General features: G+C 43.5%; 1 protein-coding gene across 1 annotated transcript in view; it reads right to left on the bottom strand.

Annotated features, from left to right (window-relative positions):
* CD59 (CD59 molecule (CD59 blood group)) overlaps positions 1-27,414 on the bottom strand; it is a 34,569-nt gene extending 7,155 nt beyond the window's left edge. The window contains exons 1-3 of the mRNA XM_061151679.1: positions 27,331-27,414; positions 14,805-14,889; positions 1,481-1,579 (exon numbers count right to left, since the gene is read on the bottom strand). Coding sequence (XP_061007662.1) covers positions 1,481-1,579; positions 14,805-14,871 — 166 coding nt within the window. The 5' untranslated portion in view covers positions 14,872-14,889; positions 27,331-27,414. The remainder of the gene's footprint in view (positions 1-1,480; positions 1,580-14,804; positions 14,890-27,330) is intronic.
* Between the last annotated feature and the right edge of the window lie 362 nt (positions 27,415-27,776).

The raw sequence follows: 27,776 nt of genomic DNA on the forward strand, positions 1-27,776 counted from the left end.
TACTGCCTTTATTATCTCATTGGGAAATTATACTTTTTATCGTGGCAGTCCAAGAGACAGATGATCAGGGTTAAGAAGTAGGTCTCTGTGTTTGTAGATAACTGGTGCTAATATTTGTGGAATGAATGGCTGTTCTCTCTGGGGGCCTCATTGGGGGCTTTCTACATTAGCAATGAATCAACATGGGCTTCCAGGTGAGGCAGAGGAACTGTCTCCCTACAGAAACAAGGACCTCACACGCAGGCCTTGGAATTAGAGCTGCATTTCAGGAACTGGTACCAAAGTTAAAAGATACTCCTATTATTTACACAGGAGAATTCTAATTCATCCTGACTTACTGAGGGATTTTTCCTTTCTGGGGAAATCAATCTCCCCCTTCTTTCTATCAGGTTTTTCAGTGCTTGTGGGTCTCCTAAAACTTTTCTGAGTTTACCTGAAGTGATCAGCATTCTTTGAAGGATGCTGGGAAGAATCTGCATAGAGAGTGTGAGTGAACTAACTTGGAGGGTGTTTTGATTTTTGTCTCTTAAGAGATCGAAGTTGGGGGGTTTACCTTGTACCATGGTAGACCCTGAAATAGCTGCAGACCCTGAAATAGCTGCTCCTCGCCTCACAGTATCTTTTCTACATGTCAATTCAATCCAGAACCACACCTAGCAAGAGTGGAGGGCATGATGTGGCTGGTTTCTTGCCTCTGTCCACCATTTCCTAAATTTTGCTTTAATAGGATTTATGGAAGAGGCAATTCCATAGTATAACCAATTTGGAAAATGCAGATTTGACAGACCTTGCCAATGCTGGCCACTGCCCATCCCAAGCCCATGAGTGCCTTGCTCTCTGAGGCCACCGAGCCACAGTACCTGCTTTGCCTTTCTTTGGAACACCCTTCCCCGCTTGGTCCTCTTACTTCCTATTTGTCCGCTGAGCTCAGCTTGAGTCCCCTTAGGACTCTGCATATATTAAATTCCCCTGAGAATGATACACGAGTATAAGTAAATAAAGACATCTGTGACAGCTACACAAGCCTCTCACAAGTTTCATTGTCTCCTTTCTTCATCTTTGTATCTCCAGCTCCTAGCTCAGGCTCTAGCACATGGCAGGCTCTCAAAAGTTTGGGAGGGAGCCAGTGTAGGTGTTATGAGAACAAGTGTTGGAACTGGATGGATTTCCATATTCAAATCCTGAGCCGGTTTCCTTGACCTTAGCGTGTTGCTTAATCTGAATCTGAGTCTCCTTGTTTACCAAACGGGAATAAAATATTACCCCAAGTGGTAGATGGAAAGTGTTAAATTTTTTAAAAAAAGGAAAAACAAAACAAAAACGAATGGAAAGTGCTTAGTGTCGTATGCAACTGGTGCTATTGAATGGTAGCTATTACTTATTGAATACAAGTCTAACAAAAAAGAAGGTGGCACAGATTTTTTCCCAGGCCCTCTTCATCCCATTACATCAGGCAGAGAGGGGAGGGGGAGGCTCTCACCAGCCTTAGCGTAGAGACAAGCATCTTGATTCTGTGAACAGTTGATGGCTGTAGCGCAGTCCACTTGGTTAACACAGCTGTAGCACTGCAGGCTGTGACCTGGAATCGGGAAGAATGACCGTCAGGACCTGGTAGGTGAGCAGGGACTCACGCTCCTGGCAGCAGAAGCAAGCCCACCGTCTCCAGTAGTGTGGGTCAGAGTGGGATGCCTTCCCACACAAACCTGCAGCAGACATAGTTTTTGAAGTTCAGACTACCGTTCCAGCAGTGGTTTTCCGGACCCTGTGGCATGTGCAAAGGGCATGTCCAGGTTTCAAAGCCCATTTAATTGTGCAATTGAGAAGCTTTCTCCTACTTTCAACCAGAAGTGATTAATTGTCAGGGAATGTTTGACGGGAGGATTCCTACATGCTGTCTCTCATGAGTCCTTTGTCCCTCTTCAAGTGGAACAGCACGCTGCTCCCAGGGACTGAGGTCATTGTGTGAGGCAAGCATGAGTCTCCTTTAGTAAACATTCTCCTTAGGACAAAACAGCTTAATCTCCTTCCCCTTTCTTGGAGATATGGATTGTCTCCCAACCTTGTGACTAACATTACCCCTTGTTCCCTTGGTAACGGTTGCTGTACATTTGGTTTTCTGATCTCTATCATTCTTGAAAGAAGTTTCTTGTACTGCAGCCTATATATACTCATAGAAAAATCATTAAAGCACCTTTGCTCCATCAGAGCTTGGGTCCCCGGGTCTTTTTTGTCTCTCTCTCTCTCTCTCTCTCCTTTTCTGGCTGACTCTCTGGAGCGTGGAGACCCGTTGTGCTCACTTTTCTGCCCAGGCTTCTAAGACCCCCTCGAGAGGGCGCCTGGTGCCTTCGTGAGCGATGCAAGTCCTGTATCAAGGACTTTATTGGTCCTCTGCGTAAACCAAGGGATATCAGCCTCTTTCTCTCTTTCACTTTCTTATCGTCGACTCCGTACCACAAGGTTCCGGTCCATTAAAGGACCCCAACAAATGGCGCCAAGGAACAGGGACACTGGTATACGTGGCATATCGGGCGGAGTGACTCAGGGACCTATTGAGGTCGGTAAGTACTAAGGCATGGGTCAAATGGCTGGCCAGCCCCATTATTTTTCTACTTTACTTCACAATTTGTTTAAATTTCAGGAACTTCTGGCTTCACGGCAATGAATAGAGGCTTATCTTCAAACAGTAGTTGAACATAATCCTTAGTTTCCTGATAAATGCAGTTTTGATTTAGAAATCTGGCTCCAGGTCAAAGAAAATGTTAAATGAGCAGCCAAACAAGGAAAAAATATTCCAATTGATCTCTAGCCCCTATGGGCTCTTATTAAAGCTGTAATTCTGCCATTTCAAGGTACATTCTAGCCCTTCCAATATTCAGCAACAGAACACTTATTACATAAATATAAATTAAATGATTAAACTTTACAAAAGGCCCAATTAAAACAATACAAAATATCTCAAAATTTTCTTATTAGCCCTGCCCCGGCTGCTCCAAATGCTTCTTCTCTGCCAACAGTCGCAACTTCAAGTCTCTCATTTGTTGGAACCCAATGAAAAGTTATGCTAATTTTTAAACTAGATTAGAAGCTGCTATTTCCCATGCTATAATCGGAGAAGAAACCAAAAAACAGCTAGAGAAATTACTTGCTTATGAGAATGCAAATCAGAAATGTCAAAGAGCTATAGCTGCAATTTGTGAGACCAAAATTATTATTGATTATTTGAAAGCTTGTCGCAATCTAGGATCAGAAACTCAAAAGATGCAAATGCTGGTTGACTGCTACCTTTAGAAAAGGAAATGAAGGATGCTTTAATTGTGGAGATGAAAATCATTTAAAAAGGGACTGCCCTAAGAAGGCTAATAAAATACCAAAAAATTTGCCCTCGCTGCCATAGAAGAATGCACTGGGCCAAAAGTTGTAAATTTAAATTTGATATGGATGGAAAACCTATTCCAGGGAACTCCAAACAGGAGCAAATTCTATCCTTTCCCTCAAACCCTCAACATCCGGCAGTGCTGCCGTCGATATACCAGCCCTAAATGATTTTTTCCTTTACCCTCAAACAGTCCCTACTAGAGTGCCTACTGGACTTTTTGGACCCCTGCCCCCACAAACTTTTGGTCTTTTGTTTGGCCGATCTAGTCTGACTTCTAAAGGAATTACTGTTCACCCTGGAATAATTAATTCAGATTATAAAGGAGAGATTCAAATTCTGATGTCATCTCAGATTCTATGGCAATTCAAAAAGGGGGACAAAATTGCTCAATTACTTCTTTTACCTTACATTTCTATTAATTCTTCTAATAATGTACGGACAGATGGGTTTGACAGTACAGATCAAAAACAATCTTTGTGGACATCATTAGTATCTGAGTATGCCCAACCAAATATAAATATCAAAATTAATGGTAAAAGATTTTCTGGTCTCCTTGACACTGGATCTGATATTACTATTATTTCCAAACATTTATGGCCCAAATCCTGGCCTGTACAAAAGGTCTCTTGCCAAATTGCAAGAATTTCTCAAACTAAAGTACAAGAAGTTTATCAAAGTGTTCAAATATACTCATGTGAGGGACCAGAAGGCTAACCTGCAACATTAAAACCTTATGTGATAAATGTACCCTTTAATCTAATAGGAAGGAACTTACTTATACAATGGCGAACTCAGATATGCATTCCACATTTTTCCTAGGGGCCACTGCTCATTTAACAAACAAAACAATTATTAAAATAACTAAAAAAAATTATGAGCCTATTTAGACAAAGCAATGGCCCCTTATGAAAGAAAAATTACAAGCTACTAAAAAACTTATAAACACACAATTAAAATTGAAACATATTGAAAAATCTTGCTCTTTTTGGAACTCTATTTTTGTTATAAAAAGGAAACATAACAAATGGTGTCTCTTAACAGAGTTTAGAAAAGTTAATTCTTTTATGAAACCTATGGGTACATTGCAACCAGAGATCCCATCACCTATTACTATTCCTCAAAATTGGCACATTATTATTACTGATTCACAAGACTGCCTTTTAAATATACCTTTACACCCTTTAGACCGGGAGAGATTCACTTTCTCTCTCCCTTATCCTAATCATATCGGGCCTCATAAAAGATTTCAGTAGACTGTGTTACCTCAAGGTATGCTTAAAAGTCCCGCTGCTGCTGCTGCTAAGTCACTTCGGTCGTGTCCTACTCCATGCGACCCCATGGATGTCAGCCCGCCAGGCTCCCCCGTCCCTGGGATTCTCCAGACAAGAGTACTGAAATAGGGTGCCATTGCCGTCTCCATAACAGTCCTAGTATTTGTCAGAATTTTGTAGCCAAGCTCTACTTCCCATGTGACAATTCCCTCATGCATATATCATTAATAATATACTATAGCTACAAAAAAGAGAAATGATATTTTTGACACCGAATGGCTATGACATTCTTAGACTCCAGAAAAAACCGATGAAAATAAAATCTTTTTTGAAATTGCAAAACCGGTTCTTCTTGCACGTGCAGTTAAGAAAAGGTTAACTTGTTAAAATATTTTTTTTTGAGCTCCAGTTCTGCCTGGGAAACAAAAATAGGCCTAAGAAAAAACCTTAAGTTAACTCTTATCATGTCCTTGGGATACACAGCCCACTCTATCTAGGACTCCAGCCATTAACAAATTGGTGGAGCTCAAAATAAATAAATAAAACAAAAGGATATTTTAAATTTCAAACGGAGAACTATGCCTATGTATCTAAAATTTTCTATGTCTCAATGTATGTCTTTGTTTTTGGATAGTGTGGAGTTAATGAGCTCTATTTGGATGCAGCTTACATGAACTGAAGGGTGTTCAATGTTGGGTATAATGTTTATTTAAATGTGAATGTGATTTAAATATAATTATTTGTTAATCTAGTTGGGACATGTCTTGAGTCATCAACATTATATAATACTTTTATTATGCCTTGGTTTAAGGTAAACTAAGTTTGTCAACAAAAAGGTAACTCTTTATATATATATATACAAATATATAGATGAGATAAAAACTTTTAGATAAGCTCTTAGAAATAATTGTATTTTTGATAGAATGATCTATTATCTATAATCTGGAGCCATCTCTTGGGATTGGAGTGACTTAGGTTTCTAGAGTTGTGCTGAACTAAGTAGTAGAAGTTTTTGAATGGCTGGGTCATTTCCAAATGAAGTAGGATTTTGAAGCGTTAATTGCTGAACATTGGCTTACTCTTAAAAGGGGTTTTTCTTGCAGAAGAGCTGAAGAGATTTTGAGCTGTTAATGAATATAAATATATATTTATATAGGGATGGATATATATATATAATATAATATGATTTGAGAAATATGTTCAACGGTCTATAAAATGCTAACATACAAGACATTTCATGGTTGCTATAGAAAAGTAAAATATATGCTTTTAATAGAAAGATATAAGAAATGGCAAATAAAATGATGAATACAAAAATATTTTTTTTAATTGTTGAAACATTATAACATTAAACATTATAAAATAAAGTGGTATTTACATAAGCTTTACTAGACTAGTTTTTCATTGTCGTTCTAGCTACAGCAAATGTTCTTTTTCCAAATTAAACCAAATTAAAAACAAGAGAAAAATTCTGAGAAAACAATATTTAACAAAATTAACTTTGGTCAACAGATACATTCAGACTACAAATATATTAAAAAATACAGCTGAAATGCTTGGGTGGATCACAATGAAAACCACAAAGTATGGTATGTTTATTTGAAATAAACATTACATTTGTTTATTATGCTATCATACTTTGTTTTGGCCTTTTAACTTTTAAAGATATTTAGTGCTAAAATTTTAAAAAGGCTTATACAAATGAAGGAAAATTTTATGGCAAATTGATGTAACTCATTGTCCTGAACTTTCTTCCTCTTCCTTCTTACATGTCTCGATCAATACAAATTCTTCTTTTCTAGGGGCAACACCTCTCTAAGGTAAGACTACACAACATGTTATAACCCACCTATCAACTTACTTCACGATAATGAGAACACCTAATTCTATAAAAACAGACAATGACTCTGCCTATATTTCTAAGCAGGTCAAACAATTTTTACATTCATTCTCTATTAAACAGATTGCAGACATTCCTTATAGTCCACAAACACAAGACATGATTGGACAAACACATTACACACTGTAACTGCAAATAAAAAATTAAATAAGAGAAAATACACAGGGACACTTTTGTCTTCCTTGTCCAGAGCAAACTTTGCTAGATTCTGGTGTAGTGTAGTCTTTAAGCCTATAACTATTGTTGGTGTGACTATTTCTGTTCCCAATGTGTAGGATTCTTAAAGCAGGGCGAAAACGGCATAAAAAAAAAAAAAAAAAAAGACACCATTTCCCGAATGGATTATTTGTTCCTAAGAATATCAGAAATGTGGAATGTTTGCCTTCTTTTCAGGTCTGTCTTGGAAGTGTAGTCATCCTCTTTAACACACTGAACAGTGAGATTCAACAGTTGCTAAGCTGCATTTCTTTTTCAAGGACAAGGTCAAATATATTTGGATGTGAGCAACATTTCATTTGTCAAGTTGTTCTGCATCACCTTTTCAATAATTTCACTTAGGAAAAAATATTTGAATGGTCACTCCTAATCCTTTGCCCCAAATAACAACAAACCACAGCCAAATACCAGTCCCAAACAGACTTCTGAATGATTTTTTTTTTTTCTTTTGGACTGAAATATTTCCTAAGAATGTTTTCATCATTATCGCTTTCCTCTCTTTATAACTATTGTTAATATAGCCTTATTTGTTTTAAAGTTTTTAAACTTACCACAAACAGATGTTTTGACAAAAGCAAAAAACAAACAAAAAAAGAAGTTTTTAAACATTATAGGACACCTCCTTTCCTTTGCCCATTTGATATCAAGACGGGTTAACTAATCAATAGAAATCTAAGAAACTAATCTTACAGGGAAAGGATATGCTTCTATTTCTCCAGATGGATCCAACGAGCTCACATGACTTCCTCTTCAGAAGATTCAACCTACGGGGGCCCCCAGCATTCAGACTAGAGATGAAACAGCAAAAAACCCAGGAAGAAAGAATTCCAATATAAGCCATGGCGACATTAAAAATTTCCAAAAAACGCCGCACTCGACGTCATCGACCTTATGATCTCCCTACTTGGGGACAGATAAAAACCCTTACTAATTAAACTGAAAACCTGATTTCTCAATAGGGAATGCCTCGGAATCCTAAAAATATTTTTCTTCGCTATGCTTGCTTTGCTTGCTTTTGCTTCCCCCGCTCAGGCTGACCTGATTGATCACACTTACTGGACTTATATACCTAACCCCCCCTTTTTATTGTAGGTTGTAAAATGGACAGATATAGAACCAATCACATCCACTAATGAGTCAACACATATGCCCCCTCCTTGGAACTGGAGGGGCCCTCTCATTCTGAAGAAAAAGAAAAACTAATTAATATCGTTCTAGGTTATGAAGTCCTTCCTTTATGTATGAGCCCAGCAGAATTATGTATAAACGTTAGTCGACAAACTTGGGCTTTCGTCCTGCCTCCAGAAAAGGATTTTCGGACACTACTTGGATTATTTACTGCCCTTTCTTTGTCAGTGAACCATGTTTACACTACTGAAACTTTAGGGAAAGAATTAGGGAAAGAACTAAGAACAACATGCCAAGGGTTTACTAATAAGAACTTTAAATATATTTCTGTTCATTGAGACAAATGTCAGGCCAAACCAGGAAAATTAATGTTTATAGCTAATCATACAATTGTCAATTGGGAACCCCACAATATGTGGCTATTGAACTGCTCAGATGATATTAACAATACTATGTATGATTATATTACTCAAGTAACATGGAAGGTTACTAATACTACAATGGAACATTATCATGACAGAGGACTTCTTGGCCAGCTTGATGATGGAATGGCGCCCACCTCATCCTCGAATCATCTTTGATAAACAGATTGGGCCTAAACAATGGGACATCTGAAAACTTGCTGCAAACACCGAAGAACTTGGGATTTGGACCAGACATTCCACAGGGACCAATCATAGCTATAGCAATTATTTCTTTCGCTATAATCAATCATATTTTATACAAGCCTGTGTTCCATTTCCTTTTGTTACAGCTATAGGAAACTTACAATTCAATAAGACTATACGTTCTGTAACTTGCATAAATTGCAGATTATGTACTTGTCTTAACTCCTCTATTTCCTTAAGATATGATTCTCTTTTAATTCTTCGATCTCGACGTAGTCTATGGTTATCAATAAATCTCCAACGGCCCTGAGAAGAAAGTCCCATGGCTGGACTTGCTTCCTGGTTGCTTACTAAATTGCTCCGGCGATCTAAACGATTCATTGGATGGCTGATTTTTAGTATTTTGGGATTAATAGCCATTTGCACCACTGCTGCTGTCACTGGTGTTGCTTTACAAACCTCTGTTCAGACACATAATTTTATTCAAAATTGGACTAAAGATGCCCATACTATATGGCCCACTCAGACTCAGATAGATGAGGAAATTCAAGAAGAAATACAGGAACTGAAAACAGCCATCGAATGGGTTGGAGATCAATTAACAGATGTACAAAAACAGGTGATGCTAAAATGTGACTGGAATTCTACTCAATTTTGTGTTACTCCTGTTCATTTTAATAATAGTGCCTACAACCGGGAACAAATCAAGTATCATTTACAAAACATACATGATAATGCCTCTCTGAATGTACAGTTATTACAAAAAGAAATATTTGAAACCTTTTCTAATAATCTGCCCTCTTCCATTGATATGGAAACTTTAGCTAAACAATTAGCTGATCAATTATCTGGGCTAGACCCACGTGGATGGTTTCAAAGTCTTACTCATAGCATTGGATCTGGAACCATAATTTTGGTGATTGTCTTAACAATTATATTTGTTGTCTACCGTTGCCTTCATGCAAAGATTGTCAAAACTAAACAAACTCTGATGGTCAGAACTCTTCTTACAAATATTATAAATAAATAAGGGGGAATTGTCAGGGAATGTCTGACGGGAGGATTCCTACATGCTGTCTCTCATGAGTCCATTGTCCCTCTTCAAGCGGAACAGCATGCTGCTCCCAGGAACTGAGGTCATTGTGTGAGGCAAGCATGAGTCTCCTTTAGTAAACATTCTCCTTAGGACAAAACAGCTTAATCTCCTTCCCCTTTCTTGAGATATGGATTGTCTCCCAACCTTGTGACTAACATTACCCCTTGTTCCCTTGGTAACGTTTGCTGTACATTTGGTTTTCTGATCTCTATCATTCCCGGAAGAAGTTTCTTGTACTGCAGCCTATATATACTCATAGAAAAATCATTAAAGCACCTTTGCTCCATCAGAGCTTGGGTCCCCGGGTCTTTTTTGTCTCTCTCTCTCTCTCTCTCCTTTTCTGGCTGACTCTCTGGAGCGTGGAGACCTGTCATGCTCCCTTTTCTGCCCGGGCTTCTAAGACCCCCTCGAGAGGGCGCCTGGTGCCTTCGTGAGCGATGCAAGTCCTGTGTCAAGGACTTTATTGGTCCTCTGCGTAAACCAAGGGATATCAGCCTCTTTCTCTTTCACTTTCTTATCGTCGACTCCGTACCACAAGGTTCCGGTCCATTAAAGGACCGCAACAATTAATCTGCAATGTTAATAACATGTTGAAAGGCACCCATCAAGAAGATAAACTAGCAGAATTCTATAAACATCTTCTGCAACAAATATGCTCTGACATCACATTCTCATGGACTGATCATCGGTATTTGGTAGCACCTATCTGTGTGAAAAGACATGTTCCAAGATGAAATACATTAAATCTATTACAAATCAGTATAAACACATGAACATTTGCAACTCATGTGATGATGGGGAACACTGACTTTTGAATCAGTGTAAGCAAAATGTTATTCTCCCAGAAATAATTCCGTTTTTATTAGTAGGGCTGTATCATAAATAATTGTACTCAATTATTAATTTTTGAATCTTCAATTAAAAACTTAGAGAAACTTGTTTTCTCTCTTATTTATACAAAAGCCTACAAAATACCCTTGGTTTTTGTCTCTTGGCCTGCAAAGCCTAAAATATTTACTATCTGGCCCTCTACAGAACAAGTCTGATGGCCTCTGGGATAAGGCATCCTCGGTGTGGCTGTTCCCTGCTGAGGGACTGGCCCATCACCAGAAGCAAACACAGCCAAGGGACGGGCAGCAGCCGTGTATCCTAAACCCATATGGGTGAAGAGTCATTGCACAGAGACACTGAACACAGGGCTGGCTCCTATTAGAAGCAAATGCCTCTGGTTCCCCAGTTTGAAAAATGACTACCACTCTCATTCCGTTCTTAGGATTCCTCTTTGGTGGCTAGACTTCAAGTTTCACTGATCTTCCCTTCTGTTTTATATAACAGTGGTGACAGGACAAAGATGAGTCATATTCCACATACATATTTGGCAATACCCATATGTATGCGCAAAATTCTCCAAGCCAGGCTTCAGCAATATGTGAACCCTGAACTTCCAGATGTTCAACCTGGTTTTAGAAAAGGCAGAGGAACCAGAGATCAAACTGCCAACATCCACTGGATCATTGAAAAAGCAAGAGAGTTCCAGAAAAACATCTATTTCTGTTTCATTGACTATGCCAAAGCCTTTAACTATGTGGATCACAGTAAACTGTGGAAAATTCTGAAAGAGATGGGAATACCAGACCATCTGACCTGTCTCGTGAGAAACCTGTATGCAGATCAGGAAGCAACATTTAGAACTGGACATGGAACAACAGACTGGTTCCAAATAGGAAAAGGAGTACGTCAAGGCTATATATTGTCACCCTGCTTATTTAACTTATATGCAGAATACATCATGAGAAATGCTGGGCTGGAAGAAGCACAAGCTGGAATTAAGATTGCTGGGAAGAAGTATCAATAACCACAGATATACAGATGACACCACCCTTATGGCAGAAAGTGAAGAGGAACTAAAAAGTCTCTTGATGAAAGTGAAGGAGGAGAGTGAAAAAGTTGGCTTAAAGCTCAACATTCAGAAAACTAAGATCATGGCATCTGGTCCCATCACTTCATGGTAAATAGATGGGAAAATAGTGGAAACAGTGTCAGACTTTATTTTTTTGGGCTCCAAAATCACTGCAGATGGTGACTGCAGCCATGAAATTAAAAGATGCTTACTCTTTGGAAGGAAAGTTATGACCAACCTGGATAGCATATTTAAAAACAGAGACATTACTTTGCCAACAAAGGTCCGTCTAGTCAAAGCTATGGTTTTTCCAGTAGTCATGTATGGATGTGAGAGTTGAACGATGAAGAAAGCTGAGTGCCGAAGAATTGATGCTTTTGAACTGTGGTGTTGGAGAAGACTCTTGAGAGTCCCTTGGACTGCAAGAAGATCCAGCCAGTCCATCCTAAAGGAGATCAGTCCTGGGTGTTCATTGGAAGGACCGATGCTGAAGCTGAAAGTCCAATACCTTGGCCACCTCATGTGAAGAGTTGACTCACTGGAAAAGACCCTGATGCTGGGAAGGATTGGGGGCAGGAGGAGAAGGGGACGACAGAGGATGAGGTGGCTGGATGGCATCACTGACTCGATGGACATGGGTTTTGGTAGACTCCAGGAGTTGGTGATGGACAGGGAGGCCTGGCGTGCTGCGATTCATGGAGTTGCAAAGAGTCGGACACTACTGAGCAACTGAACTGAACTGATGAGAAGACATTTTCAAAGACGAAATGTGTAAAGTGTCATAAAAGAATGGCATAGTGAAACCAAGACCAAAATGTGGGTTTTAGCACCCAAGAGCTTTTAGTCCTAAGGCCATAGCCTGGGTTTATCACCAGGGAGAAGAATTTTCAGAAGGCCAGAAGAAAGTGGCTCCTCACTTTCTGAGCACAGTCAGGAGTGAAGCACTCTATAACATCTTAAATGACCACGTCTGCCTTCACAGGTGTGAAATCCCAACTAGCAGAGGACCCTCTGATTTGTGAAGGTTCCAGGTTAAACTTTGAAACATCAGCCTCCCAAACCCCCCCTCCTCCATTTTGCTTGCAGATAAGACAGATGTCTGGAGAGGAGGTGTGACTCCATCAAGAACACCCAAAGCACTGCATGCAGCAGCCCCCAGGTCCAGGGCCGGGCTCCGCTGGTCCCCCCTGCCTCTTCTCTGCCAGGCTCAGTGCTTGCCATGCCTGCGTGAGACGGCAGTCACCATGAGAAGGGACAAAGATGCCACTTCTCAACAATCTTCCCCAGCTCCAGAAGTGTGTTCCTCTGATAGAGCAAAGAGTGAAGAGGGAGAGGATATTCTCGCCTTGCGATCCAAGAGGGCCACTTGGAAAGGCTGCCCATGGGAGTACATTTTCTCCTGGCTACAGCCAGAGTTCATTTGGCTTCCTGACAAACCTTCGGACAGAGGAAAGCGAGCTCACCTTTGGAACTTCTGTGAGGCAGAAATATTCACAGCTAACACAGTGTTCAAATATCTAAACTTTCAATCTTCAGAGAACTGCTGTAAGAGGCAGGCTTAAACTAAGATGTTAACTAACTCATCAAAAGGCAGACAGCCCTTAAGAGGAGAGCTGGGACTTATACCCAGACGGTCGGTTCTGAAGCCCACGCTTGGTTTGTTTACCATGATGTTCTTCTAACTGTCCTGAGTGAAACAGAGAAGAAACCAACCATAATCACGGAGGAGACCAGGCCAGGGGCAAGCAATAAGTCAGAGGATGGCTGTTTGATATTCCAGCTACTTAACCAGGGTGAAGTGGACATTCTTCACACTCCAACTCCCTCGGGAACGACCTAAGTGCCCCCAAGACCTGTCACAGAATGGCTAATGGCACCAAACCCAAGCTCCATAAACAAATGTAGACTGTTGGAAAGCAGGTGTGACCAGGCTAGTCTTTTAAGACTTTTTTGATGTGGATCATTTTTTAAAGTCTTTATTGAATTTGTTATAATATTGCTTCTGCTTTATGCTTTGGTTTTTTGGCTATGAGGCAAGTGGAATATTAGCTCCCCAACCAGGGATTGAATCTACATCCCCTGTATTGGAAGGCGAAGTCTTAACCACTGGACCACCAGGGAGGTCTCCCAGGCTGTTCTTATTACAGAAAATTCACTGGGTAGAACTGTGACAATAATGTATGTTGTAACACAGTCACTACATTACAAACCACTTTGGGCTAAGGTCAACAGTGGGGAAGAGGGCGGGGAGGCCATGACTTCTGTCTTGTCTCAGAAAGGGAGAACTTGCTCAAACATGAGCTTAGGCCAATTTCTTCTTTGCTTCAGTTTCCTCAACTGTAAAACGGGAATAACAGCACTGAGCCCTCAGGGAGATGGCTAAGGATTAAATGAGACAGGGTCTGGCCCAGGCCCTGGTACATAGTAAGCGTTCACCATATGGAAGCTGCTAACACTGTAAGCTCTAAGACACGCTCTAACACACAGATGACTGTACTATTCACTACATGGCGGCTTTCTTTTCTGTCTCCCATCCCTGCTCCTCAAAAAAAAAAAAAATTAGTAATACCAACATAACAGAGGCAGAAAATGACCTCTGATTTGTATAACGAAGCAAAGTAAACACAGGTGTTCCTACCGTTAGAGGTAATGAGTATCTATAGGAAGCGGGGCGGGGTAGGCTGGTGACGGAAATAGGTGCAGACCCTTTGATGAAAGGCTTATTTGGGTTTGAATTGTGTCTGCAGCCCTTCAGTGTGATATTTTACAAACCATTTCTTGGGCCTCAGTCATGTCATCTAGAAAGTGGCAATGAACAGCCCCTGCTCCATAGGATGGACATGAGGATTAAATAAGTAGATAGTGTTAAGATGCTGAGAACAGTGATTGGCTCATGAATGCTGTGGGCGGCAGCTGCTGCTGCTATAACCACAGTACCCTCAGCCACAGCAGCGTCACATGGGAGCACCCGGGGCGGCCGCTGAGCTCAGCACTCTGAAGATGGCATGGGTTGGCAGCCCCGGCCGCTGGCAGTGCGAGGGGTGAAACTTAAGAGGCGGTATGTAATCTCTCCCCCACAAAAGCAGCTCTGTCACCCAGGATGAACTGTAACTCAGGAAGGGGTTCTGAGGGCAGGGCTGTAACGTAGGAAGGAGCAGTCATATCACCCTGGACCTGTAACACTGATGGCGAAAGAGCCGAAGCCGGGCCCGGGTCCATGGCACCAGCCTGGTCATCCTGAAGCCTAAGAAAAACTTAGGGCTGAAGCAACCTACGTGACCCAGATCCAAGCCCCTCTGGATCACTCACCTAGTTGGCAGAGGACAGCCAGGAAGAACAGGAGCCCAAGCAGGATGTACCCTCCTTTGCTTGCCATTGCGACCAGCTACAGAGTCTAGAAGGAAGGAACACAAAGCATTGTCACAAACCAACAGGTGATTGCCGGGTGCCTCAGAAACCAAGAGCTGGAAGGTCTGGGGGCTTCAGGAAACACTGCGGTCCCTCTGCAGTGGGAGACCTCAGCTGGCTGAAGAAACGCTGTCAGGCCTGGTGGGAGGGGCAGCTGCAGGGAGGCAGAGCATACCATGCCCGCCCCGGCCCTCACCCACGGCAGGCGCGCACCCTTGCAGAAACTCCGTCCTTCTGAGCCTCAGTGGTCACGGCGGAGCAGTGGGACAGCACGATCTGCTGCATCGGGGGCACTCACTCCAACGATAAAGTGAACGGAGTACACAAGGCAGCGCCTGCAATTCGAGCTCTGCAGGCCCCACCTCCAGCTGCTGGCTGAGCTGAGCCCAGCAAGCATCACTTTTCCAGGCCAGCCTCAAAGTGCATCACACCAAAGGGGGGACCCTGGGGGACGCCAGCAGGAGTTCAGTGGCAAAATACAGGGCAAAGGCTTAGTTAGGGCACTGAAGCTCTGGCTCCCCACCTTGGTGTGATGGGGACACCTCCTTCTTCACTCTGAAAAGTAAGGGCAGGTTCCAGGTTAACTCTTCTGTCTAGTCCCTATTCTGTTAATGCTTAGAGGTGCAGCAGTGACCGTCAGGGGAGAAGAGAGGAGGGCTGAAACGCCCCAAATCCTCCTTTCACTTGAGAAGGAGGCCGAGCAACAGGGCGGTTTTTAAGTTAGCCCAAGTCCAAACCATGAGCAGCAGATCTAAGGAGTCTCCCGACTCCACCCTGACTTCCCTGAGCAACAGGGAGGTGATATCTGCTCCCAAACAGGGTGGCTCCACATTCTACTCTCCTGAGCCCCACAGGCCAGGACCTCTGCCTGGCAAACAGATAGGGTTCTTGGTGGGTGGGCCCCGCCCTGCCCCACCCCACCCCACCCCACCCCACCCAGCCCTCCTTTGAGTTGGAGGTGGGTGGTGGAGAGGATGGGACCAGGAAGTAAAAATCACAGGGGTGGGTGTTGCCTACAGATGATACTGAGAAAGCCCATGACCAGGAGACAGGAAGGTCACATTCTGATGAGTGGGGAAGCAGGAAGAAAATCTAACTGGGCCTGGACTCTCTTTAAAGCTGAGTCACCCCCATTTCCCTCTGGGGTCTTCAAAACCTACCATAGCCTATATGCTCACTCCCCCAGGCTGACCCTCCCTGGGGGGTAGCTGCCCAACACCCCAGTGCAGTGAGGATCTGAGGCTGCCCAAGGCTAGTGGTCAAAAGCGCAGACCTGGACATACTAAAGTCTGGCTGTCCCCCAGCTAGAGCCTCATTTTTCTCACCTATACATGGGTGCTTCCCCACATGGGGAGATGGAAGATAAAAGAAGGTAACTGTGCTTGACACAGTCACAGGAAAGTGGTGGCTATTGCCATTTCCTACCTCACTCTGGACACACACACACACACCTCGACTCCGCCACCACCACTACTGTAACAGGAGAGAAAGGGGCAGGGCACAACTTTTGAAAGAATGACATAGCCCAAGGACACAACATAAACCGATTAGAATCAAATGGGACCAAGATGGCAGACAAGACTAGACCTTGATCCTCAATCAGCAAGTGAAATAACACACCCAGAGGTGCCAGGACAGTACCAGTTCAGTTCGGTCACTCAGTCGTGTCCGACTCTTTGCGACCCCATGGACTGCAGCACACCAGGCTTCCCTGTCCATCACCAACTCCCAGAGCTTACTCAAGCTCATGTCCATCAAGTTGGTGATGCCATCCAACCATCTCATCCTCTGTCATCTCCTCTTCCCGCCTTCAATCTGTCCCAGCATCAGGGTCTTTACAAATGAGTCAGTTCTTCGAATCAGGTGGTCAAAGTATTGAATTTTCAGCTTCAGCATGAGTCCTTCCAATGAACACCCAGGACTGATCTCCTTCAGGATGGAGTGGTTGAATCTCCTTGCAGTCCAAGGGACTCTCAAGAGTCTTCTCCAACACCACAGTTCAAAAGCATCAATTCTTCGGCACTCAGCTTTCTTTACAGTCCAACTCTCACATCCATACATGACCACTGGAAAAACCATAGCCTTGACTAGACAGACCTTTGTTGGCAAAGTAATGTCTCTGCTTTTTAATATCCTGTCTAGGTTGGTCCTAACTCTTCTTCCAAGGAGTAAGCATCTTTTAATTTCATGACTGCAGTCACTATCTGCAGTGATTTTGAAGCCCCCCAAAATATGTCTGCCACTGTTTCCCCATTTATTTGTCACGAATTAATGGGACTGGATGTCATGATCTTTGTTTTCTGAATGTTGAGCTTTAAGCCAACTTCTTCACTCTCCTCCTTCACTTTCATCTTTAGTTCATTTTCTGCCACAAGAGTGGTGTCATCTGTATATCTGAGGTTATTGATATTTCTCCCAGCAATCTTGATTCCAGCTTGTGCTTCAACCAGCCCAGCATTTCTCATGATGTACTCTGCATATAAGTTAAATGAGCAGGGTGACAATATACAGCCTTGACGTACTCCTTTTCCTATTTGGAACCAGTCTGTTGTTCCATGTCCAGTTCTAACTGTTGCTTCCTGACCCGCATACAGGTTTCTCAAGAAGCAGGTCAGGTGGTCTGGTATTCCCATCTCTTTCAGAATTTTCCACAGTATACTGTGATCCACACAGTCAAAGGCTTTGGCATAGTCAATGAAACAGAAATAGATGTTTTTCTGGAACTCGCTTTTTCGATGATCCAGGGGATGTTGGCAATTTGGAAGCGGTCAAACCGGAGATGGCAAGAGTGAACATCGACATTTTAGGAATCAGTGAACTAAAATGGACCGGAATGGGTTAATTTAACTCAGATAACCATTATCTACCTCTGTGGGCAAGAATCCCTTAGAAGAAATGGAATAGCCATCATAGTCAACAAAAGAGTCCAACATGCAGTACTTGGAAGCAATCTCAAAAATGACAGAATGATCTGTTTGTTTTCAAGGCAAACCATTCAAGATCACAGTAATCCAACTCTATGCCCCAACCAGTAATGGTGAAGAAGCTGAAGTTGAATGGTTCTATGAAGACCTACAAGACCTTCTAAAAGTAACACCCAAAAAAGATATCCTTTTTGTGACAGGGGACTGGAATGCAAAAGTACGAAGTCAAGAGATATCTGGAGTAACAGGCAAATTCGGTCTTGGAGTACAAAACGAAGCAGGTCAAAGGCTAATAGAGTTTTGCCATGAGAACGCACTGGTCGCAGCAAACACCCTCTTCCAACAAAACAAGAGAAGCTCTACAAATGCACATCACTAGATAGTCAACACCGAAATCAGACTGATTATATTCTTTGCAGCCAATGATGGAGAAGCTCTATACAGTCAGCATAAATAAAACTAGGAGCTGACTGTGGCTCAGATCATGAACTCCTTATTGCCAAATTCAGACTTATATTGAAGAAAGTAGGGAAAACCATCAGACCATTCAGGTACGACCTAAATCAAATGCCTTATGATTACACAGTGGAAGTGAGAAATAGATTGAAGGGATTAGATCTGATAAAGAGAGTGCCTGAAGAACTATGGAAGGAGGTTCATGACATTTCCAAGGCACTGTTCAAAGACCAAGGAGTGGGCAGTGGCCCAAATCCTGGAAATCTCCACCCCATCCCCAGAATGGTTGGAATAATCCTCCCACTCATTAGCATATGAAATTACCCAGCCTATAAAAACTAACCACCCCAAATTTCTGGGCACACTTGCCCTCTGACGGCCCACACTCTGTCTGCAGAGTGTGCTTCTCTTAGAATCTGAATAAATCTACTTCTTACCTATCACTTTGTCTCTCACTGAATTCTTTCTGCAATGAATCAAGAACCTGAGCTTCATTAGGTCCTGAAACCACGTACCATGGGTTTTGGCTGGGTTTGAGTGCCAGCCACATGGGTTCAAGTCCCAAGCAGGGTTTTGGATGGCTTCAAGTCCCAAGCAAGGTTTTGGCTGGGTTTGAGTCCCAGCACATGAGTTCAAGTCCCAATCTGTGGTAAACGGATTCACAACCACATCAGACTTCCTGCCCTAAGTCAGACAGGCGTGTCCACACCTCCTGGCCAGACTATCGGCCTCTCCAGGGAGCTCCCCTCTTGTTCCCTGAACCTGAGAGATGGGAGGCACCGTAACAGATCAGGTTCTCTATACCCTAACAAACCAGGAAGAGGTCCCAGCCCCTCTGGCTGGCACCCAACGCCCCTGCAATGCTTTCTGCCTGGAGCCAGATGAGTCAAGTGAACAGATTATAGTGTTCCCCTATCCCCAGACCCCAGTCAGTGACCCAGGCCCATCACACTCCAGCTCCCAGCCTGGTTCCTTACACGCAAGGGCGTTTGGGTAGAAAGGATGACTTAACACACTCATACAAGCCCGGGGCTGGGAACAAGTGCTGCAAGAGGAAAGGAGAGGAAGGCATCCATCAGAGGTTCCCAAAGAGGGAGGCAGGGAGTATCAGACTCTTCCTAAAAGTTCTGAAATGGCTGCTTCCTCGGCAGCCCCACCAGAGGAGGAGAGAGGAGATCACAACCTCTAGGAGACTTTCTTCCAAATGGTCCTTGGCATGAATAGCACCATTAAAACAAATAAACAGGGTGTGGTGCAGAGAACCCACCCTTTGATGAAAGGGTTACTGAGAAAGGCTTATCTCTTAACAAAAGCAGCAGAAACTGCACAGTGAACCGGCTCAGGGACAAGCTGTCTCTTGACTGGTGAACAAAGGATACTGGATATTTCTGGCCCTGCCACTTCTTGCTGTGTGTTCCTCAACCTCTAGGCCTCCCCTCTGCATCCAGTACACACAGGGATAATCACACATACTGCACAGCATGGTGCCTGGCCAAAGGAAGCCCTTAAAAAGCAGTAGTCACCATGAATCATGGGAAGTCATGAGGTTCCCAGAAAAAGAAACTGGACAGGGAGGGGGCATTGGGGTGAGAAGGGTGGAGAGGGTAGACAGAAGGTAGCATCAGGTCAGAAAGCTGGACAAACACTCTGGACTTGGATGAGCAGAGGAGATCGCAGGCCCCAAGCCTAAGGCAGCCCCCAGCCATACGGGTGGGATGGGGAGTGTCAAGATTGAGCTTTAAGTCCACAGGACTGGCTGGTAGTCACAGTGGATGCTTCCATGACTTGGTTGCAAGAGGGCAAAAATGGCAGAGAAAGGAAGTAGTCAGTGTGCAGATGCCAAGGTCGTAGTACTTGAATCAGAAGTCCAGTTCTTCATTGTTGTTTAGTAGCTAAGTTGTGTCTGTCTTTTTTGCGACCCTATGGATTCTAGCTGGCCAGGCAGCTCTGGCCATGGGATTTCCCAGGCAAGAATACTGGAGTGGGTTGCCATTTCCTTCTGGGGATCGGACCTGCATCTCCTGTACTGCAGGTGGATTCTTTACCACTGAGCCACCAGAAAGACAAAATAGCCGATTGTTTTAGAGCTATGTTATAAATGCCCCTAAAATGCTGACAGTAGTTAACACTAAGCAGGATTATTTATGATTTCTTATTTCTCTTCCTGACCCTTTACTCTTTGCCATACTTCCCCAAATACTCTATAAAGAGACAAGCACTGGTTTTATAATCAGAAATAGGAAAATCCACACATTGCAAAAATTTCCCTTTCAGTAGTCATCACTCACTGAACTTCTGGCAAATGTTTCAGCATTAAGAAAGAGAACTGAACCTCAAGGCTTGAAACTCTTCCCCCTAGTATAAAACATCCTCTATTTTAAATTTAAAAATGATGCCCATAAGTGTAGATCATATGGTAGGTGAACCAACAGAGCTTCCATGACTTTTCCAACCCACCCAACCAACCACTTAGATGCAAGAAGCATGCTTTTTTCAACATTTTAGGACTCATTTAAGCAATGGATTTAATTATTAGAAACAGCCTAAAGTCATTCTGAAAAGGGTCCACAGGATATGATGGGTGAGCTTACTGGAAGACACCATTTTGGAGTGGTAGAACATGCTTGGTGCCAATCTTAGGAAACATGGAGATTTTTCTGGGTGGCTCTGAAGTTGACTCTAAAAGGGAATTGCTTCAGGGACAAGTCAAATAGGCTTTTCACTAGAAGAATAAGTAACAGTCAAGGATATATAAGCATTGTTTAAAACAGTAAGAATTTGGTAACACACATGTCCAACAAGATGATGAGTAAATTATGGTCCAGTTCCATGGTGGGGAACTATACAGCCATGAAAAGTAACAGACATGAAAGGCTATTCACAATGTATTAAGACAAAAAGCCAGTTTAGCTATAATTTTATTATTTTCTTTAAAATACACACACATACATAAACATACCTTTAAAAAAAAAGCTTGGAACATCAACATTTCCAAACATTTTGGGACATGTGATGAACAGCATGGTAGAATTATGAGCAGCTTATTTATGCTTAAATATGTTTTCTTAATAATGAATATTTTTCAGAAAGAGCTCTCAACAGAGAATATTTTAATGTATTTCTGTGTCATTTAACTTGCAGCTTAAATTTTTATTTTTCTAACACTCTACCTGATTAAGTATTAAAAATACTAACAGCTTTCAAAATTTGCTACATTGAGGTAAAAACCATTTCTTGTATATCTAGTCTCCTAGGTCTAAAAAGTTATTTTAGTCACACACTATATTTGGGTGAAAAAAAAGGGGGGGGGGGCATTCAGGATTTTCTAGTAGTCCTGAAAGAGAGACCCATATTCTTTTTTTTTTTTTTATTTATTTTTATTAGTTGGAGGCTAATTACTTTACAGTATTGTAATGGTTTTTGCCATACATTGACATGAATCAGCCATGGACTAACATGTGTTCCCCTTCCTGATCCCCCTTCCCACCTCTCTCCCCATCCCATCCCTCTGGGTCATCCCAGTGCACCAGCCCTGAGCACTTGAGAGACCCATATTCTAATCCCACTTTGCTGTCAACTTATATAACCTCAAAGCAGTCAACTCCTTTACTTCAGTTTCTAATTTGTGAAGTGATAATAATACTTTTATAGAATAATGAAATCTAAGACTCAAGGGTTTTAAAGCTCAATATGGGTTACATGGCACTTAAAGGAACAAACAAATAAATGCACACACAGTCCTGGGGTTACTCTGTCCTGGGCTCAGACCTGACCTGGAAATAATATTTTTATGATTAGGTGCCAGATTTCTGAATTTCTTCCAGTTTATCAGGACATCAAAATAAACAGCTGTAAAAGCCAAGAGAAATGGGTGGGAGAAATCAGGGCTGTTCTGTTTGGAAAAGTCTGGTCAGAGACAGTAACTATCTTCAAACATGGTTAAGGGCCACCAAGGAAGGAGGAGGGGGAACTTTCCAAAGGGGGTACTTTCCAAAGACAGCATTAGGATCAATTAGGGAGGCATTCTGGGCTTCCTAAGAGAAACTGCTTGCTATCACCCCACTTCCTCCTCCCTCCCTGCCATGTGCTAGACACTCAACCAAGTGTCAGCACAGATGGATATCAATTTCCTTGGTGAAATATGAAAAACTCCCCGTCACTTAGAAATGTTCACATGAAATGCACACTGATCAGAGATGTTGCAGAAAAGACGCCAGCAGAAAGCAGACTAGAGATTTTCATTCTACAATAAAGACCAACCCAATCATGATTTATTCATTTCCATCCACCCGAGATCTCAGGGGAAGCTAACAGCAGCAAGGCAATTTACATATACAGGCATCCCTGAGTTCCTGAAGATGTTTTGGGTAGCCAGTTTATGGGCAGTGCAAGCCTATATTCCATTATTTTACAGAGGAAAACAAAGACATGCTGCTGTCCATCTGAAAACCCCAGCAAGCACCCTCAAGTATTTATCTACCTATTTAAACAATCCAAATAAATCAGAACATAAAACATTTACCATGCCAATGACCCAACAAACTTAAGGAATTCATTGTGGGTATATTTACTCTACAAAGTAAGTTCGGTCCTGACACTTACCCCCCAGTCATCTCCACAGTGACCGTTTATGAGCCCATGTAAGCTGAGGTGCTAGACACTGGGGTACAGTGTCTGCTAAACCAGGTAAAGCCCCACTCCCAAGAACCTTACAGTCTAGTGGAGGTGGATACCAACTAATGCTAGAGACTAGGTAGAAAATAAAATAGAGTACCAGTCCTGGTTCTCTAGCTTCAGTGGGCATCAGACTCATCTGGAGGGCTGTTAAAACAGATTGCTGGGCCCTGCCCCTAGAAGTTCTGATTCTGTAGGTCTTAGGGGGTACCCAGGACTTAGCATTTCTAATCAGAGACTACACAGACAACTGAAGATTCAAAGAGTGAGACGGACTTTGCCTACTCACCAGGATTTTGAGGACAGAGCACAGAGGTCACAGCCGAGGCATATAGGTGACCTCCAGAAGTGAAGAATGGTCCTCAGCTGACACTCAGCCAGGAAATGGCACCTCAGTCCTCCAATCACAAGGACTGGGCCATGCCAATAGCTTGAATGATCAAGGGGACAGGTTCTCTCACATAGGTCCTCAGAAAGGAACCTAGCCCTGCTGACACCTTGATTTGAACCCAGTGAGGTCCAGGTCAGACTTCTGATGGATGGAACCGTAAGACTAATAAATTTGTGTTGTGTTAAGCCACTAGCTTTGTGGCAATTTGTTTCCACAGTAATAGAAAATGAATACACCGACCTCAGAACTGGTAATGTGGAAGAACAGTGTTTAAACCTAGGCCTGACTTCTTAACCATAGTTAAACTCTCTGGCAGGGAAACTTCTTGTGAATTCAGCTTCTGAAATAATCTGGTTGAACCAAGGCCACTGGAGAAGAGACTGTACACAGGCAACGTTGCCACAAGATTCACAGATGCCCAGGGGTATACTTACTGTTCCTAGGAGCCGGGAGCCTTAGAGGCTGATGATCTTTAAGGCTAAAGGTATTTTCAAAAATTAAACCCAATGTTTCTATTTTACGGAAATTAATGGAGGCCCTGGGAAATGAAAGTCCCTGTCCCAAGGCAACAGGTTAGTTGCAAAGCCACGCTGGGTGGATCTTGCTTCTATTTACCAGGGGCCAGTGGTGACGCAGTGGTAAAGAACCCACTTGCCAACGTGGGCGACGCAAGAGATGTGGGTTCAAATCCAAGGAGTGGGAAGATCCCCTGAAGCAGAAACTGGCAACCCGCTCCAGGGTTCTTGCCTGGAAAATTCCATGGACAGAGAAGCCTGGTGGGCTGCAGTCTATGAGGAAGTCAAGAGTCGGACACAACTCAACACAGCACAGTAGCTCACAAGTAGCTCAAAGTAACACTACCTGGAGGCTAGTAGTGTTGGGGACTTGGGGCTTTGCCTCTGTATCACCTTGGACAAATACAGCCAGGCAAGCTGAGTCACCGACACAAAGATCACTCAGCTCAGAAAAGTAATTACATCAGCAAGTAGAGACAAACAGAAAGCCATCATCATAATGAACAGCCCCTCCCAGCTACTCTTGAGCTCCTGCTGCCAGACATCTCAGAACTCTTTAAACCCAGAAATTTGCTGCTTCCTCAAAAGGAAGGGCCATTCTGGTGATATGTTCCAGGATCTCTAGTCTCTAGTTCTTTAAAGAGGGCCCTCATCAGAGGGCCGCCTCACAGCCCTGCTCTTTGAGGTCGTACATGTAGAGCCAACTATGATGATATTTCACAAAAATATGGGGCGTAGGTAATACCACATCCTCTGTTTTGGAAAGACTCAAGCACCTCTGGGCTAGTCTGGAGTTGGCCCAGAATTTTTAATGCATTTCTTTTCAAGAGCTTGTACCTGCAGCTCTCAAAGCTGAATTCCACCAGATACCTGCTTGCCTCACTCTAATATCCATTTTTATTTGGAATTTTATCTTACAAGCAACTCAGCATAATGGGGTGTCTTCCTTACAGTTCCATTTGAAAATACAGAAGCCACAGTTTCATACATTTGGTCCACAGTCAGGCAATTCTTTTGATCAACATTCTGAATTGTGTGTGCCTTCTTTGGAGAACTGGGAATAAGCTACCCTCAGCAAGGAACATGGGGATCTGAACTATTAACAGCCACATTTGTTTTCCACTTATCAGGTGCCACACATCATCTCATTTAGTTCTTACAACACCCTGGTGGCGCTACTGGTAAAGAGTCCACCTGCCAATACAGGAGACATAAGAGACTCAGGGTCGATCCTTGGGTCAGAAGATCCCCTGGAGTAGGAAATGGCAACCCACTCCTGTATTCTGGCCTGGAGAATCCCATGGACAGAGGAACCTGGCGGGCTACAGTCCACAGGGTCGCAAAGAGTCAGATACGACTGAAGAGACTTAGCACACACTCATTTTACACATAAGAAAATGAGGTTAAATAGCATGCTCACCATTACCCAGCCAGCAAAGAGTAGAGTCGAGATTCAAACCCTGGTCTGTGGCCATGTCCAGGCCCTTGATCACTATGCCATGACACATGAACTTTATCATTTCTCTGCAAGCAAACCAAGTGTCAAATTCTAGGTGGATTCTAGGTGGATCCCAAAGCCACCACTGCCCACAGATGAAACTAGATAAGGTAGGGCAAAGAGGTAGGTTAGAGCTGTTTCTCTGATCTGTGATTCTCACAATTAAACATAAAGTAATCTTTGGATTATCTCACCTGTATTTGAGGTCTCCTGCTTTTTGAGAAATGTCTTGTCAATCACAGGCTACTTTGATATGGTGTGGGCTACATCTTTAGCTTTGTAAAATTTATGGGCTGATCTGATAACTCAGGAGTTATTATAATAGAGTTAGAGTTCATTCCAGGAACTCTAGTCTCTAGTTCTTTAAAGAGGGCCCTCATCAGAGGGCCGCCTCACAGCCCTGCTCTTTGAGGTCATACATGTAGAGCCAACTGTGATGATATTTCACAAAAATATGGGGCGTAGGTAATACCACATCATCTGTTTTGGAAAGACTCAAGCACCTCTGGGCTAGGTTTTGTTTACGGCAGTCTGGAGTTGGCCCAGAATTTTTAATGCATTTCTTTTCAAGAGCTTGTACCTGTAGCTCTCAAAGCTGAATTCCACCAGACACCTGCTTGCCTCACTCTAATATCCATTTTTATTTGGAATTTTATCTTACAAGCAACTCAGCATAATGGGGTGTTTTCCTTACAGTTCCGTTTGAAAATACAGAAGCTAACTAACTAACTCAGTTTCATCTGATAGAATGAAACAGAGTTAATGCAGGCTTCCCTGGTGGTCCATAAAGAACTTCCCTTTCAGTCCATAAAGAATCCCCCTGCAATGTGTGTGAGCTGGATTCGATCCCTGGGTTGGGAAGATGCCCTGGAGGAGGGCATAGCAACCCACTCCAGTATTCTTGCTTGGAGAATCCCCATGGACAGAGGAGCCTGGAGGGCTGCAGTCCATGGGGTCGCAAAGAGTTGGACACGACTGAGCGACTAAACACAGCACAGTTATTGCAGTAGAGAATGGTAGGCAGGTCTCCGCTGGGGCCGCCTGGTATCTTTTAAAAGTTAGCCAAGAAGAGGAGTTTTAAAAGAATCAGCTGGCCACAGCAAGAGGCACTTTCAAAGTGGACATAAGGCACTACAGCAAGGAAAAAAAGGAAAGCACTGGTCGAAAGCAAAAGCGGAGGAAGCCTCCTGCGCCACAGTCTTCACAAGGTGGCAACAGGCCACACTGCAATGATGCCAGGGGGAGTCACTAACCCCATCTCTTTTTCGTGTGAGATGCAGGCTAAAGGGGAGAACTCACATGCGTCAGAGGAGAAATAGAACGTTACTTGGTACATTTCCAGGATCCATGGAGAAAATCACTACTTAACGTCTCCTTAAAAGTCAGCCGTCAGACTCCAAGAAGGGTGCGGCCCCAGGCCGGCCCAAGAAAACCAACAACGTACTTGAAATGTCTAAGTTGCGACCCCACCTTGCTTTTTAAAATTCAAAATTTAGACCTCCAGGGATAGAGAAGAATGTCCAGACACTCAGAAATGGGGTTATAACCTCCTTTCAAGGTGCGATCGGTTGACCCTAAATTACAAGAGCTTCTCTTCAGATTCGAGGTTCGAAAGGTATTCCCGGGAAGGGGGAGGGGGGAGGCGGCGGAATAGAGGGTGGGTGGGTGGCGGGGGCGCGCGGAACTGGGAATGCGTCCGCTCCCCTCTTCTCCTGGTATACAAAAGAAGCCGGGAAGTTTAAAGACAGGCCGGGAGGCCCCGGCGCCGGGATGCTGCGGGAACGCGGGCGGAGGGAAGGGAGCCGGAGCTCGCAGTCCCCGGGCGCGGAGGCCGGCGCGGGGTGAGCGCGCCAGCTCGGACCCTCCAAACCCCTCAGTCCTACAGCCCAGCTGCTAAAGCAGCGGCTCAAGTGCCCCAGTGCCGGGCTGGGAGCGCGGCTCCGCGAGGATCCCGACCCTCCAATCTTACCTAAAGGCCCCACGCCTCCGCTTCAGCGCCGCAGAACCTACGACAACCGCCCAGCCCCTCTTTATCGCCTGGGCTGGGAGTGGGGCGAGCTCCGCCCCCGCCCGCCGGCCCCGCCCCCTCCCCGCCGAGCCCCGCCCGCCGCCGCCGCCCTGCGCGCCGCAGTGGCCGGCCAAGGTCACACGGCTGCGCGCAAATGCGCGGTCCAGGCCACGGTGTAGAAGACTCGTGACCAGGATTAGGTGAAGCTCTTTATGTTAAAAAGCTGAAAACGGAAAGTTTATGATGCCTTTCCACCTTTCGATTTGTTATTAAAAAAAAAAAAAAACTCCAGGACTTAGGAATTTTCCTTTGTTTACAAAAAAATACAAAAATGTTTTTCAAAACGTTCAATGCCAAACTCCCATTGGCCAGGCTGCTCTCGGCTCTCGGGCTCTGGTAGCCCGCAA

Source organism: Dama dama, chromosome 1 (assembly GCF_033118175.1).
Source record: "Dama dama isolate Ldn47 chromosome 1, ASM3311817v1, whole genome shotgun sequence".
Taxonomy (NCBI): Eukaryota; Metazoa; Chordata; class Mammalia; order Artiodactyla; family Cervidae; genus Dama; species Dama dama.